At 40.2% G+C, this 14062-nt stretch overlaps 1 protein-coding gene across 1 annotated transcript; it reads left to right on the top strand.

Annotated features, from left to right (window-relative positions):
• The first annotated feature begins 12100 nt into the window (after positions 1–12100).
• Positions 12101–13177, top strand: LOC148854628 (Acyl-CoA N-acyltransferases (NAT) superfamily protein). Its single transcript, XM_088982246.1, has one exon. The coding sequence runs from the start codon at positions 12571–12573 to the stop codon at positions 13141–13143; it is 573 nt and encodes a 190-aa protein (XP_088838372.1). The 5' UTR covers positions 12101–12570; the 3' UTR covers positions 13144–13177.
• Positions 13178–14062: the final 885 nt, after the last annotated feature.

Below are 14062 nucleotides of genomic sequence, written 5' to 3'. Positions count from 1 at the left end.
GAAAGGCCAATCCGAGGGATGAAGGCGGGCATTGAGACCGCCCCAGCGCTCACTCCAAAGCCGAGGGCCGGCGCCAAGCCTCTTCCCCTAATGTCACAGACCTCCATAACGTCCTGAACGACCATTGCACTAGGCACGCGGCTTCGACTCTGAGCACTTTGGCGTTCACGCTGAACACCACTACATCCGCGAAGGTCGGGACGGCACCCAGGTCGGGCCCGACCCCATGTACGTTGAGCTTGGTGTAGTCAAGGCCGAACTCAAGCAGGTCAAGGGGGGCTGAACCGACACCTTGGCCGGACAAAGCTCTTGCCAATGCAGAATGGATGCCTTCTCCTCGGATATCATTGCCAAGCCTCTACCCCCAAACTTCAAGGTCCTCGCCTTGGAGATGTACGATGGGAACTCTAATCCGAATGACCACCTGGAGAGCTTCAGGGCACTCATGATTCTATATGGGTACTTCGACGCCTTGACGTGCCAAACTTTCTAGGCAACCTTCAAGGGAGCCGCCCGGCAGTGGTTTTCAAGCCTCCCACCTCAATCTATCAATTCGTCAGAACAATTTTGCAGCATGTTCCTTACATGCTTTATCAGCAGTCGGCGTCCTCAGAAGAGTGCCGTCTCGCTGATGACTGTCAAGCAAAAGCCAGGAGAAAGCCTATGGTCATACATTGGTCGCTTCAAGAAAGAAGAATTGGAGGTCCGCGACTTTGACCCCCTGGTCTCCATGCATGCCACCATCAGCGGGCTCCTCCCCGACTCGGCCCTCAAATGCTCCGTGGCTAAGAGCCAACTGAAGACGAAACTGGAGTTCTTGGAAAGGGCCCATAAATACATTACAGTTGAGGAAGCCTCGGCCACAGATGCCTAGGAGAGGGGCACGGAGCACCGGGACAGAGCCCCTGAGAAGAAGAGGAAGAACGGGGACCAGAACCACAACAACAATAGAAAGCCTTCAGCCTCGGCTTACAACCAATACATGCCACCCAATTCTACCCGCATGCAGATTCTGATGTAGATCGGGTAGGAGAAGTTTATGAAGTGGCCTGAGATGTTGAAGAAGAACCCCCATCGGGGGAATCCCAAGAAGTACTGCAAGTTTAACCGAGAAACAGGCCATGACATTGAGGACTGCTACGATCTCAAGAACGAGATAGAGTCCCTCATTCGTCAGGGGTACCTCAAGCAGTACACCGGGGGTGAGGCAGATACCTCATCCCCTCAGTAGCAGTAGCACCAGCACCAATAAGCAGCAGGCGTCATTGACGTCATAATGGGAGGCACGGCCTCAGGTGGAGAAAGCACGAGTTGATGCCCTCTCCAAATTGGCAAGTACTTCAAGTGGAACTCCTAGTCGGGCCATACATGTAGAGAAGCTGCTTCATCCCTCCATAGAAGAAGTCCAAATATTCCCCGTAGAAGCCGAAGCCTCATGGATGGATCCTATCATTAGTTTCCAATCAACTATGCGACTGCCTGAAGGTAGAAATGAGGCAAAGTGACTCAAGCGACAAGCAGCCCACTACACCTTGCTGGAAGGGAAGCTATACCGAAGACCCTTCACCTTGCCTAACCTTTGATGCCTTCATCCAGAGGAGGGCAACTATGTGCTACAGGGAATTCATGAAGGCATCTGTGGTAATCACCTCGGCGGAAGAGCCCTAGCTCAAAAAGCTCTGAAACAGGGTTACTTCAGGCCTACTCTCCACAAGGACGCAGCAAAATTGGTGCAAAAGTGTGATTCTTGCCAGAGGCACGCCAACTTGTGCCATCAACCGGCCACCATCTCTTCGCCTTCAGTAGCTCGTGGCCCTTCGCCAAGTAGGGCATGGACCTCCTTGGCCCATTTCCTCAAGACACAGGGGGGAGAAAGTACCTCGTTGTAGTAGTAGACTACTTCACCAAGTGGGTCAAAGTCGAGCCCTTGGTTGTGACCACAGCGTGAACTATCCAGAACTTCTTTTGGAAGAATATCATCTGTCGCTTCAGCCTACCCCACATGCTGGTAACTGACAATAGGAAGCAATTCAACGATGCTATGTTTCGGGAGTGGTGTGCCTCCCTTGGTATCAGACAACAATACACCTCGATAGGCTACTCTCAAACTAATGACCTAGCCAAAGTCACCAACAGAACGATACTGGAGGGACTGAAGGCCAGGTTGGACCGAGCGAAAGGCCTATGGTCCGAAGAATTAAGTAGTATACTATGGGCTAATCGAACTACACCTTGGATAGCCACAGGAGAAACTCCCTTTGGCTTGACCTAAGACATAGAAGTAGTAATCCCAACATAAATTGGCCAACCAACACTCCAAGTCGAAGCATACAATGAAGCCGAAAATGATGAAGCCCGCAAGGCAAATCTAGATCTATTGGAAGAAGCCCAAGAGCAAATGCAGATAAGGGTAGCTGCCTACCAGCAACGCGTGGTCCACTACAACTCCAAGGTAAAAGAAAGGCATTATCAAGAAGAAGACCTAGTCCTCAGAATCAAGCGAGTAGGGAAGTTGAGCCCCAACTGGGAAGGCCCCTATAGAATCAAGCGAGTTTTTGACCCTGGCACCTTCCACTTGGAGAACCTAGATGGAAGACCTGTACCTAGGACATGGAACTCGGAAAACCTTCGGATGTATTACCAATGATTGTAATATCTTTTGTAATCAGTGGGTAAATGAAGCAAAGTCCCTCTTCACCTCAGTGTTTAGTGCGTGTACATACTAAGTTTTGGTAACTCTTCAGCCTCGCGATTGGTAGGGGCGCATAGCCTCCTTTGGGGACCATATCCCTCGTTGGATCGGCGCCAAGACTTAAGGAATAAGTAGCGAACACCCTAGCTAAAAGCCTAACGCGTCAGAACAGACCAGGACGATCGAGGCCTTACGTGCCTCAACGCCCCGTCTCGACGGCAATTAACCTCTTGAACCTTCACACTCGGTGCTACCAACAAAAGAAACTGGCCTCCTCGGAGCGTTGCGCTCGAGCTCGTCAAAACAAGTGTGTGGGGGTACGGGAGCTAGGCAAGCCCCAGTTCAGTCTAGGCCCCGTTGAGCCAGACGAGCCCTAGCTCTATCTCAGCCACCCCTCAATATGGTAGGCCTACCTTGGCCTTGCCAAGGCTAGTACATGGGGGTACGGGAGCCAGGTGAGTCCCAACTTAGCCTCGGCCCCACTCTACATCGATAGGTTACCTTGCCATCTACTTAGGTACAAGTAAAGGGAAGAGAGATAGGTAAGCCCCGTGCTTCGCTTCGGCCTCTCCCCATCACAGGCCTCTTCGGCCCTACCTAAGTGAATGCCTAAAAGGGTGTCAGGCCAGATAAGCCCTGACTCTGCCTCGGAGGCTTTGCCTCGACCACCCCTTCGCCATGCTCCTAACGCACAAAGTATAACAAACTGAATGGAACTACACTAGTCTTATGCCCAAAGTATAACAATGAAGCAAAAGCACAAGTGCAATAAAAACCAAAAAGAAAAAACAACACAAGAAATAGCAACGCAACAAAAACACAAGAACATAAGACATCAAAAATGCCCACTGAGTTCCATTCGTTTTAAGTATTCCTTTGGCTTTACAAAAAGTCTCACGGCCCCTTAGGATGAATACATGTGCATGTACAAAACAAAAGAGAGAGAGAGAGAGAGAGAGAGAGAGAGAGAGAAAAGAAAAAGGGAGGAAGCCCAACTTAAGCCTCGCTGCCAGCTGGAGGGAGCATGAAGTCGAACAGCCTCTTCAGAAGTATTAGAGATCACCTGTACAGACTCAACATTGAAATCTGGAAGCATCGCTAGGAGTGCCTTCTTGGTGTCCTCGATGCCATCCAAGTAAGCCTCGAAAGCAACCTCAGCCAGCTCGTCAGCCTGCTTCTTTGCTTCTTGGACCTCTTCTTAACACCCGTTGCCTTCTCCTCAGCCTTGCCAGCCCTCTTCGCTGCCTCCTCAGCCCTCTTCTCCGCTTCGGTCACTTACTTGTTCACCTTGGAGGCAGCCACCTCGGCCTGATGAAGACGTCGCTTAGCCTTGGATATAAGGCTCTCAACCTGAGCCCTCTCCATCTCTTCCTTGGCGAGGAAGTCCTATGTCTTCTTTAGTTTCTCCTCGGCCTCCTTGCGGAATTTCTACTCATCCACGGCAACCCACTACATCTCCCTCCACTTCTCTACAACATGGGCAGCCGTCTATTGAAGCTTCTCTTTCTCCGCCTCCAGCTTGTCCATGTTGGCTAGGGTCAACTTCAAACTGGTCCCCTAGACCAACGTAGTGAAGGTAGCCCTACGATGGAAGAAAGCAATCAGCACAAAAAAAAGAGAGAGAATGAGAGGTAGACAAAAGAAGAATGGACAATCTGCCACCTCAACCAGGCTCTGCAATTCCTAGTTATGTAGCTTCTTGGGGACCATCCCCAGCATCCGGAAGTGGCCTCGAGATAGCAAGGCCCTGCTCACCCAAGGCTGGGCCAACCCCCTTGTCGCAGACTGAGTCCCCCTCAGGGACCTCCCACTAGGGATGGAAAGATCTAGTCGGATAGTTGGGCGAGCTCTTCCAGTGGCGTAAGGGCCGGAGAAGGGTCCCATTCGCTCGTTGTACGACCTCCCAGAGGCGTCATCCACAAAAATCACACCACATGTAGTCTTCTTTTTTTGGTTGGCCCTCTATGGGCCCCTCAACCAGCTGTTGCAGCCCCTGCTCCTCGCGCCTTGGCTGGGCCTCCTTGGTGGGTCCCTTCCACTTCGCGGCGTTTTGGGAGGTGGCCCCCTTAGTGGGAGCCAAAGAAGAAGCTCCCTTGGCGAGGATCTATGTCTTCATCCCTTTGGAGAGGACCTATCGAGCCAAACCCCCCTTCACCGGGGGCGGGCACCTTCTCCCTCAAGGCGGGAGCATCCCTGGTGGCCCTCTGAGGGGTCTGACCACCGGTCTTCACCCGCTGCTTCTACATAGCACTGGCACACTCAACTATGATCTTCCTGGCATCCATTGGGAGATCTGTAAGCAAGGCAACGGTTAGTACCACTATACAAGAGCAAAAGACGATGAAGACGCAGAAAAAGATGGCGCAACCCGTCCTACCAAGGGGGGCAGGGGCTGGGCCCCATGAAAACTAATGGCATCTCCTCCAGTAAGGGGACACACTTCTCCGCAGACAAATGGGGTTCTCCCCACCCCAATTTGAAGGACCAGCCCTCGAGACAAAGACAGAAAAAAATACTTACTCTTCCAGTTATGTATGAAAGAGGGGTTATCTATAGGATTGGACTTACAGGGTTGGAAATAGAAAAATACCCACCTCGGAAGAATGATTCCTCAGCGCAAAAATTGCTCGAAAGACCTTTGGCGTCAGCTCCACCCTCTGGAGTCGAGCCTTCACCAACATTGCCACAATGGTCTCGACCGCATTGGGCACAAGCTGGCTAAGGGTAATCCCATACATCCTTAGTAGGTCGGAGATCAATGGATGTAGGGGAAACCGAAGACCGAATTGGAGGAAGTGCTGATAAACGCAGATCTCCCCCTCCTTGGGAGTCCATGGTCGTCCGACTCAGGCACCCTCACCCTGTAAGATGAGGGAATGAAATACTGCCTGATCAGGGCCTTGACCTGATCCCAGTCCAGAGAGCCTCTGAATTCTGGACGAGAAAGGTCAGTCTCGGCCACTACCCTAGCAACACTCTCAACCCTCCTCTTGAGGATGGGGTTCGGGTCTTGCTCTCCCTCGGCTTGGGGGGACCCCTCAGCGTCACGGATGCGGCGCTGTCACAGGAAGGATCATGGCCTCGGCAGATGCATTCGGCTCCCCCAGAGGCTACCCTAGCTCGGAGCACATCCACCTCACGCCAAGGGAGCACAAAGATAGAAGGACTTAGGGGGGAAAGGGGAGAAGGGGTTCGAGTAGAGCTCCCTCCTGATACATTCGAAAGTTCATATCACTCAGGTCTAGAATCTGAGAAAGACATTGTTGATTACCTAGAAGGGAGGTGGAAGAAAAAAATGAACAAAGATGGAGTGTTGAAAACTAGAAGATCTGGGAGCTGAGTTCACTCGAAGAACAAAGACGCTTGGAGGCAAAATGACAAGAACTCTGCCATCGAAGTTGCTATTTAAAAATGAGTGAACGATACATATCTCTCTAGATCCAAGGGCTGATAAGCCACCGCCTCCGCGGTCCAATCACAATGCACCGCATGACGATCCCCCACGAAAGACGAAATGGCGTGCCAGCAACGGCTCAGATTATCGCAGATCCAATGGATAGAGAGCACCTCTGCACCTGCGATCCAGCCCCGCCCACCCCCGAGCGCTCACTGTCGGAAGACGGAACGACGCTCAAGACCGACCAACAAAGTCCACCCAAAGCAACCTGCCGGTCTGAGCGACCCGTTCTCACGGATGAGCATATCAGTTCGACCAAAGAGCCGTCTTGCGCACAGATGCACACTAGCGCTCACCATTACTAATCCCTTCGATTAAAGTCTAATTCTTCTCCTCGACCTCGAGAGTGGGGGGCAAGTGATGTGGGGTGACCCAACCCAGCCCATTGAAGGTTGGGAGGCCCAACCAACAAGTGCCAGATTAGGGAATGGGATTCGCTACAGTAGGGGTCACCCTACCCCTTTGTACGAAACCAACCACAACGCTATCATATGGTCCTGCCAGAACCGCTGGCAGCCCTCGTACGGCTCCCATCTCAGGCGTTCATCCCTACCTACCTTTAGGCAGTTCAAGTATAAATAGGGGTGCCCCCCCTCCAGGTAAGGGGGTTATGATTTGAATCGTAAAACTATTGCCATAATTGCTCTAGCCTAGAGCTAGCCACTAGGATCCTCTCCTGGTGCTCTCTCTCTCTCTCTCTCTCTCTCTGTTCGTACCCTGTACTAACTTGATTGTCGGAGACTGCCTCAGGTTCTCACCCGGGGTCCTCTAATGAACTCCAGTCTTCCAAAAGAGATTGGCTATCTACCTCCGGCTTCTACCATACTTGAAGACCACCCCGCCTCAGCTTACACACCTCGGCCTCGACAGCATCCTCTCCGAGCCCTCAAAGCCTTTGACCTGCCTTTAGAGTTCAGGGACAAAATTACCTTGTTGTCCTTAGCCATTCGGAGAAGCAACAATTACCAAGGTCATGCAAGACATCAATGTGGTTTTGAATCCTTCCACCCTAGGGAAACCACCGCTGGGTGCCCATGATGGTGCATTTGAGACTACGACCGTTGAAACCACCAACCCAACAGATTTGTTGGATTCAACGGATAAGGACATGTTGGATGTCAAGTAATGGGAAATTAGTATGTATAAGATTGCTTTGGAACAGAGAAAGAGGGACCAGGGCTTGATCTGAAGAAGCAGTAATGAAGAGAGAGAGAGAGAGAGAGAGAAAGAGAGAGAGATTGAATTAAATGGGTTTAATCCCAACGCTGTTAAGGGGAAGGGGAAGAAGAGAGATCGGGGGAGAAAGAGAGAGAGAGGAGAGAGAGAGGGAGAGAGATAGAAATGTGAATGAATCTGAGGTAGAAGGGATTACCGCCCATTTGCCGTTATCGTTAATGTATCGTGAGGTCGGGGACGATGAAGAGTGTTTTTCTCATCAGAAGGATAGTATGGGGATTAAAAATACTATAATAGCATTTTTGAACGGAAGGGGTCTTTGTCTCACGATCTTAGTACAGGGGGCCTTTGTCATAAACTCTATTGTATGGGGGGGTCTTTGTAATTTACCCCAAAAAATAACCAATCTCATGGTATTTATCAAAATTCACAGTGGGGGGTGATTGGTCAAAGACTAGACTTTTCCATCTTTCATGAGCAAATGAATTGAAAATTATTTGTGTTAAACTTTAACCTATGACAATTTAGTAAAAACACAATTCAAACCAACTCTATATATAGATATTTAACTCAAAAATAATCTATAGATAGATAGAAACATTTTATAATTTGAATTCAGATTATAATTATAAACGGATGAAATTTGGATGACCATATTGTATGAACTATCATATTCGAATTTGAGTTCATACAATAAGACAACAAGATATTGTTTGCAGCACTATGTGTTCATGATTTTTTTAAAGCTTCTATCTGTTTGTAATTATGATTATCACCTGATGCAAATTTTGTGTTCTGTTTTTCTTACGTGCTTTTAAATGGACCGTCTAAATCAAAATCAAATTGGATGGATTAAACGGGTCAACAAGATATATTAAATTAGACCAATTCAAAATATTTAGTGGATTGGATTGGGTCCATCCATAATGGATTTATATTGGATTGGGACAAATTGAGCAAATATATGATTTATTGATAGAGGATATAAATACACAGGTCAATGGACTAGATTTAGGCCAAAATGATTCAAAGTATATATATATATTAATGATTTTTATCACCATTTCTATTACTATTTATAAAGTGCCATTTTTTAAGACATTGATACAATCTACGGGTTCATATAAATTGACCCTTATATGTCAAACCCGTAAAATTATACGGGTCATCAAATTAAACTTGAACCATTTATTACTTTAATTTAACCATTCTTCTTCTTATTATTATTTAATTAAAAATTTTTGTTATATAATTTAATTATTTACTTCAAATAATTTTTCCAACCGAGTATGGAATAAACATTAATGATTTGGCTTAACAATTTTAATGACTGTTAATAAATATTTATTCTTATTTAAGGTTTAGTTACTATATTCGGTAATTATTATGGGGCATGCTTTGAATAAACATTAATGATAAATGATGGTTGTTATTTCATTTTTTATTATTTACTTAATTAAGTACTTGATGATTGTAATTATTATTAATTATTTCTATAAATAATTGATTGTTATTGTTATTATTTACTTAATCCAATAATTTTTAGCAAGTAATTATTTGATTTAATTTGAATTATTTCATTTTTTAATTATTTATTATAAACATTTAGGGTAGGCTCTTTATTTGATTTAAGAGACTTACCATGTTTTATCTAGGCAATGACCCCATACTAAGTAAGGGGCAACTGCATTATCATTTAATTTAAAATTTACTATTTAACAATAAAAAATCAATGTCCTTTTGAGCAACCCACCCCCAAAAAATAATAATAACTTTAAAATCATTAATCTATTTATAAAATAGTATTTTAGATGGATGTTTACAACAATATCACCAATACTGCTTAATATTTAGGGACATATGAATGGATAAAAAGCATTTAAATGATATCAATTCAAAGAGGCAAAGAAGGAAAAAAATCATTCAAAGAGCTGTTAAGAAAAACAATCCCTGCCAAACAACATTTGCAGATGCATCCATCCTCTGAAGTAAGAGATGAAAAATATATGACTACAATCAAATCATCATCATATATGATTACAACCAACTGATAATATAATTAGGACTCCAAAGCCCATCCAAAAGAAGAAACATGAAAGAAAGGAGAATAATGGGACTATCATAAGTATGGAAGTCACCTCCATGTCAGGTGACAACACTTATTTTGGTCAATCATGGTTATGGATTTTAAGTCTAAGTTCCCCATGGTGCACATAACCTAATGGTATGTTTGAATTGTGGGAACTCGGAGGTAGAAATAGGAAATGTAGGTTGAAATTATAATTTTGGGCATGTTAATGTGTCAAACTCAAGTCAATTAGAATACTCATAGATATTTAGTTCATTCATTTAGTGGTAATTTGAATTTTTTTTATTCCATGTCTTTATTGAGTAATATAGATTAATAATATATTAATAATTATGAAATCAGTAATAATAATAAGTATATTATTATTACTACTATTTACTAATATTATATTCTTATTATGTGTGTATTGATTTTGAAATAAGTAATATTTATTTTTATTATGAAGTAATTAATTTGTTATAATTACGGTTTTTAGTTAATTCCTGAAATAGTAATTGTTTTTATAATTCTTTTAGTTTAACAATAATGAATAATTGAAAGTTTATAATTTAACTTCCACTAAATGAAACATCTATTGGAGAATAATACTAATATTACTTATAATTACTTATAATAATAATAATAATAATAATAATAATAATAATAATAATAACAACAACAATAATGTAAATAAGTAATAATAATAATAATAATAATAATAATAATAATAATAATAACAACAACAATAATGTAAATAAGTAACACTAATTATATATTTATAAAATAATGAATTATTTCATATAAATTATAAATTCTGATAATAATTCTAATATAAATAATTAACATTAAACATTTATTTTCAAAATAATTAATATGAGTTAATATAAACATAAAATTATTAATTACCACTATGAAAATCGTTATTAATTATCATTCCAAATTAATAATGAGAAAATGATCATTAATTAGTTAATATCAGTAATTAAGTATTAGTAGCAATTATTATAAGAAATTATTAATAATAATTAATAACTGAAACTAATTAATTATTATTAGTACCCCTCTCTTTCAAAAGGTTGACTCATCATCATTGTCATCATCAATGACAACAACTTGATAAATACATAATTTAATAAAAATAGGTAAATATCATTAATTTATTTTTTTATCTTTTGGAAAACTGAATAAGATAAAAATAAAATGGTTACCATTGCAAATGAAAAAATATTTGGATTTTTGCAAAAAAAATATTGAACATAAAAAACCGATTATTCAAAAATAAGATTGTTAAATCAAAGAGTAATTAAAATTATTCAGTAAATAATAATTTTAAGAAATTATAATTAATAATTAATTATCTGTCCAAATTAAAACGGGTAATTTCAGAAAATAATTTTAATTAATTAAAATTTTCTATTAACATTTTTAATAATAATCATTATTTTTAATGGATTAATAATATATTAATAATCTTGAAATCAGTAATACTAATAGGTATATTATTATTATTATTATTATTATTATTATTATTATTATTATTATTATTATTATTATTAACTAGTAATATATTCTTATTATGTGTTCATTCCTTTTGAAACTAGTAATAATAAAGTATTATTATTACTATTAGTATTATTATTAATATTCTATTTTTATTTTTATTAAGTAATTAATTTGTTATAATTATGATTTTTGTTAATTCATAAAATAATATTGAACAATATTGAATAAATTGAAAGTTTTATAATTTAACTTTCACTAAATAAAGTATTTATTGGAGAATAATAATAGTATTAATGATAATTACTTGTAATAATAATAATGTAAATAAGTAACACTAATTATATAATTATTTTAATATAAAATGATTATATCCCAATTAATAATTAACATTATTAAAATGCTTATTAATTAATTAACATTTTGAAGTAATAATTATCATCATTAGTATTAGTAATAATTAATTATCAATAATTATAATTAAATATTGATAATAATAATAATAATATAATATTATTAATTATAATTAATTATTTTATATAAATGTATGATTTGTAATTTCTGATAATAATTATAATATAAATAATTAACATTAAATATTTATTTTCAAAATAATTAATATGAGCTAATATAAATAAATAATGATTATTTCCGAATTATTAATTACCATTATGAAAATATTTATTAATTATCATTTCGAATTAATAATGAGAAATATTGTGAGTAATAAATTATCAACAATTAAGTATTAGCAGTAATTATTATAAGAAATATTTTCCGAATTAATATTGAGCATTATTATCACTAATTAATTATTATAAGCAATTACGTAATAGCAATAATTATTATAAGAAATGATTATCAGTGAGTAATTATTATTAGTAATTAATAGATGGAATTAATTAATTAGAAATAGTTAATAGTAATTAAAAATAATTATTAGTAATTAATAGATGTAATTAATTAATTAGAAGTGTCTAAGGGCAATTATTATTAATAATCAATAGCTAGAATTAATTAATTAGTTTAGTTGTTAATATTAATTACGAGCACAATTTCCTTTTTTTAAGGAAATGATTGAAAGTGGGAGCTTTCCATTTCTCACAACTCTGTATGATGATGGGCTCCACTCCGCATGTTAGTGGGCTATTTTCTTGAATTACCACTAATCAGAATTTGATATATCTAATAGACTGTTCTTAAACTACCGCTAATCAGAATTTAACATATGTTCATTTTATTTAAATATTTAGAATTATAGATGTTTGAATGGGTCCTTCGACCTCATTGACACCCTCCCTCCCTGTTTCAGAAACGGATTGATTGAAAGAGAAAAGGCCTAAAAAACACGGAGTAGAGATAAAGCCCACAATTTGTGGGACCGTCGAGGCATCAGCAGCATCCACGTCCACGTCTTCCAGAGTCTACTTATTCAAGGTTCCAGATTAAGTGGCGCACTGTACCCTTCCGCGTACTCTATCGAAAGTGATTCTTCGTTTCAACAGTCCATGATAACCACAAGTTTCCATCGCAACACACAGAGGATGAAGAAGCAGAACAGCCAATCACATCTCAAATCTAAAGATAATCCTTTCTTTTTCTCTTTCTCTCCTCTCTGAAAATCTCGATTCTCAACCTCCTTCTTGGGACGTCGGAATTGTAGAAGAAGACATAGACATGCTTCTACAGGGCATCACCTCGACGACGCCTCTGCGCTCGTCCATTCGGCTGAGGTCCCCGAACTACACCCACAAAAACCTCATAATTTCCGCCCAAATCCCCACGAAGAAATTCTCCATCTCCGACCAAGAGCTGGAATCTCGAGGCTTCAACTTCCGCCGCTCCATCTCCGACCTCAACCTCGACCACCTCAACTCCATATTCGTGGCCGTCGGGTTCCCGCGCCGGGACCCTGAGAAGATCCGAGTGGCCTTAGAGAACACGAACTCGCTGCTCTGGATCGAGTACTCCAAGACGAAAAGACCAGTGGCGTTCGCCCGAGCCACCGGTGATGGAGTGTTCAACGCCATCATATGGGACGTGGTGGTGGACCCTTCGTTTCAAGGGATCGGATTGGGGAAAGCCGTGATGGAGAGGCTGCTGGAGGAGCTACTGCAGAAAGGCATCACTAACATAGCGCTGTATTCGGAGCCTAGGGTCTTGGGTTTCTACAGGCCCTTGGGTTTTGCTGCGGATCCCGATGGGATTCGAGGCATGGTGTACTCCAGAAAACAGAAGAAGCGAAACTAGTTAACTGATTGACATTTCAGGTTTTCTATTCAAACATACTTTGCAGAAGCATTTGGAACTGGTTAATTTTCATCCAAAGCCCAAGCACTGATTTTTATAGCAGAGCTGAGATTGTCGATAAGGAATTTAGGATTTATTACTCTTCTTCTCTGCTCCCACGCTGTCCCTCTTTCCATTTCTCTCCCTCCAATCTCTTTTACTGCCCACCCTGCTTTCTCTGAGAATAAAACAGAAAATCCAGAGAGCAACTAGCCAACTACTATCGAAGAACTAGAATAAGAAGGAATAAACAGGAGCGACATGATATTCATATTCCGATGACTGAAGTCCGAAATTATACAGATTACATAGATGGAAAGAACCTCGAATAAACAACAAAGGATGAGGTCTTTGATGGGAATACTTGGCCCCATCGAATCAATACGCGCGTATATTGAGATCGAGAGGGAAGGGGAAGGAAGACATAGATATAGAGAAAGAGCAAACGGAAAATCGAACGAGCGAGGAGTGACGAGCGCACTACTAATCGAACGGAAAATCGAACTAGACAATGAACCGTAGTACGGGGTAACTAAATCGAAACGTGAGTATAATGTAGTTTGAAGTTTATTATTTAGTTATCAATAATTAAATTAAAAAATAATATGTATCTTGTATTTTTGTAATTCACCATTTATTCTGATCTATTTTATTTAAAAATCTATTATTAATTTATGTTTTCTTAATTTGTTTTAATATATTAAATGAGATCTTATTAGTAAATAATAACTCACCTTTGGTATTTACTATTTATATAATAAATCTATTTTGAGTTACTTATTTTAAAAGTTAAATTAGGTTATTTCTTAAAATTTAAATTAAGTTTATAATTAATAAAGTATTTTTTGAAAAAAATCATTTAAAAATAAATGCAGGTTAA

The sequence above is a fragment of the Nelumbo lutea genome, chromosome 4, assembly GCF_056320005.1.
Source record: "Nelumbo lutea isolate HS-2025 chromosome 4, American lotus-T2T, whole genome shotgun sequence".
In the NCBI taxonomy this organism is placed as follows: Eukaryota; Viridiplantae; Streptophyta; class Magnoliopsida; order Proteales; family Nelumbonaceae; genus Nelumbo; species Nelumbo lutea.
This window is presented reverse-complemented; position numbering and strand designations above follow the sequence as displayed.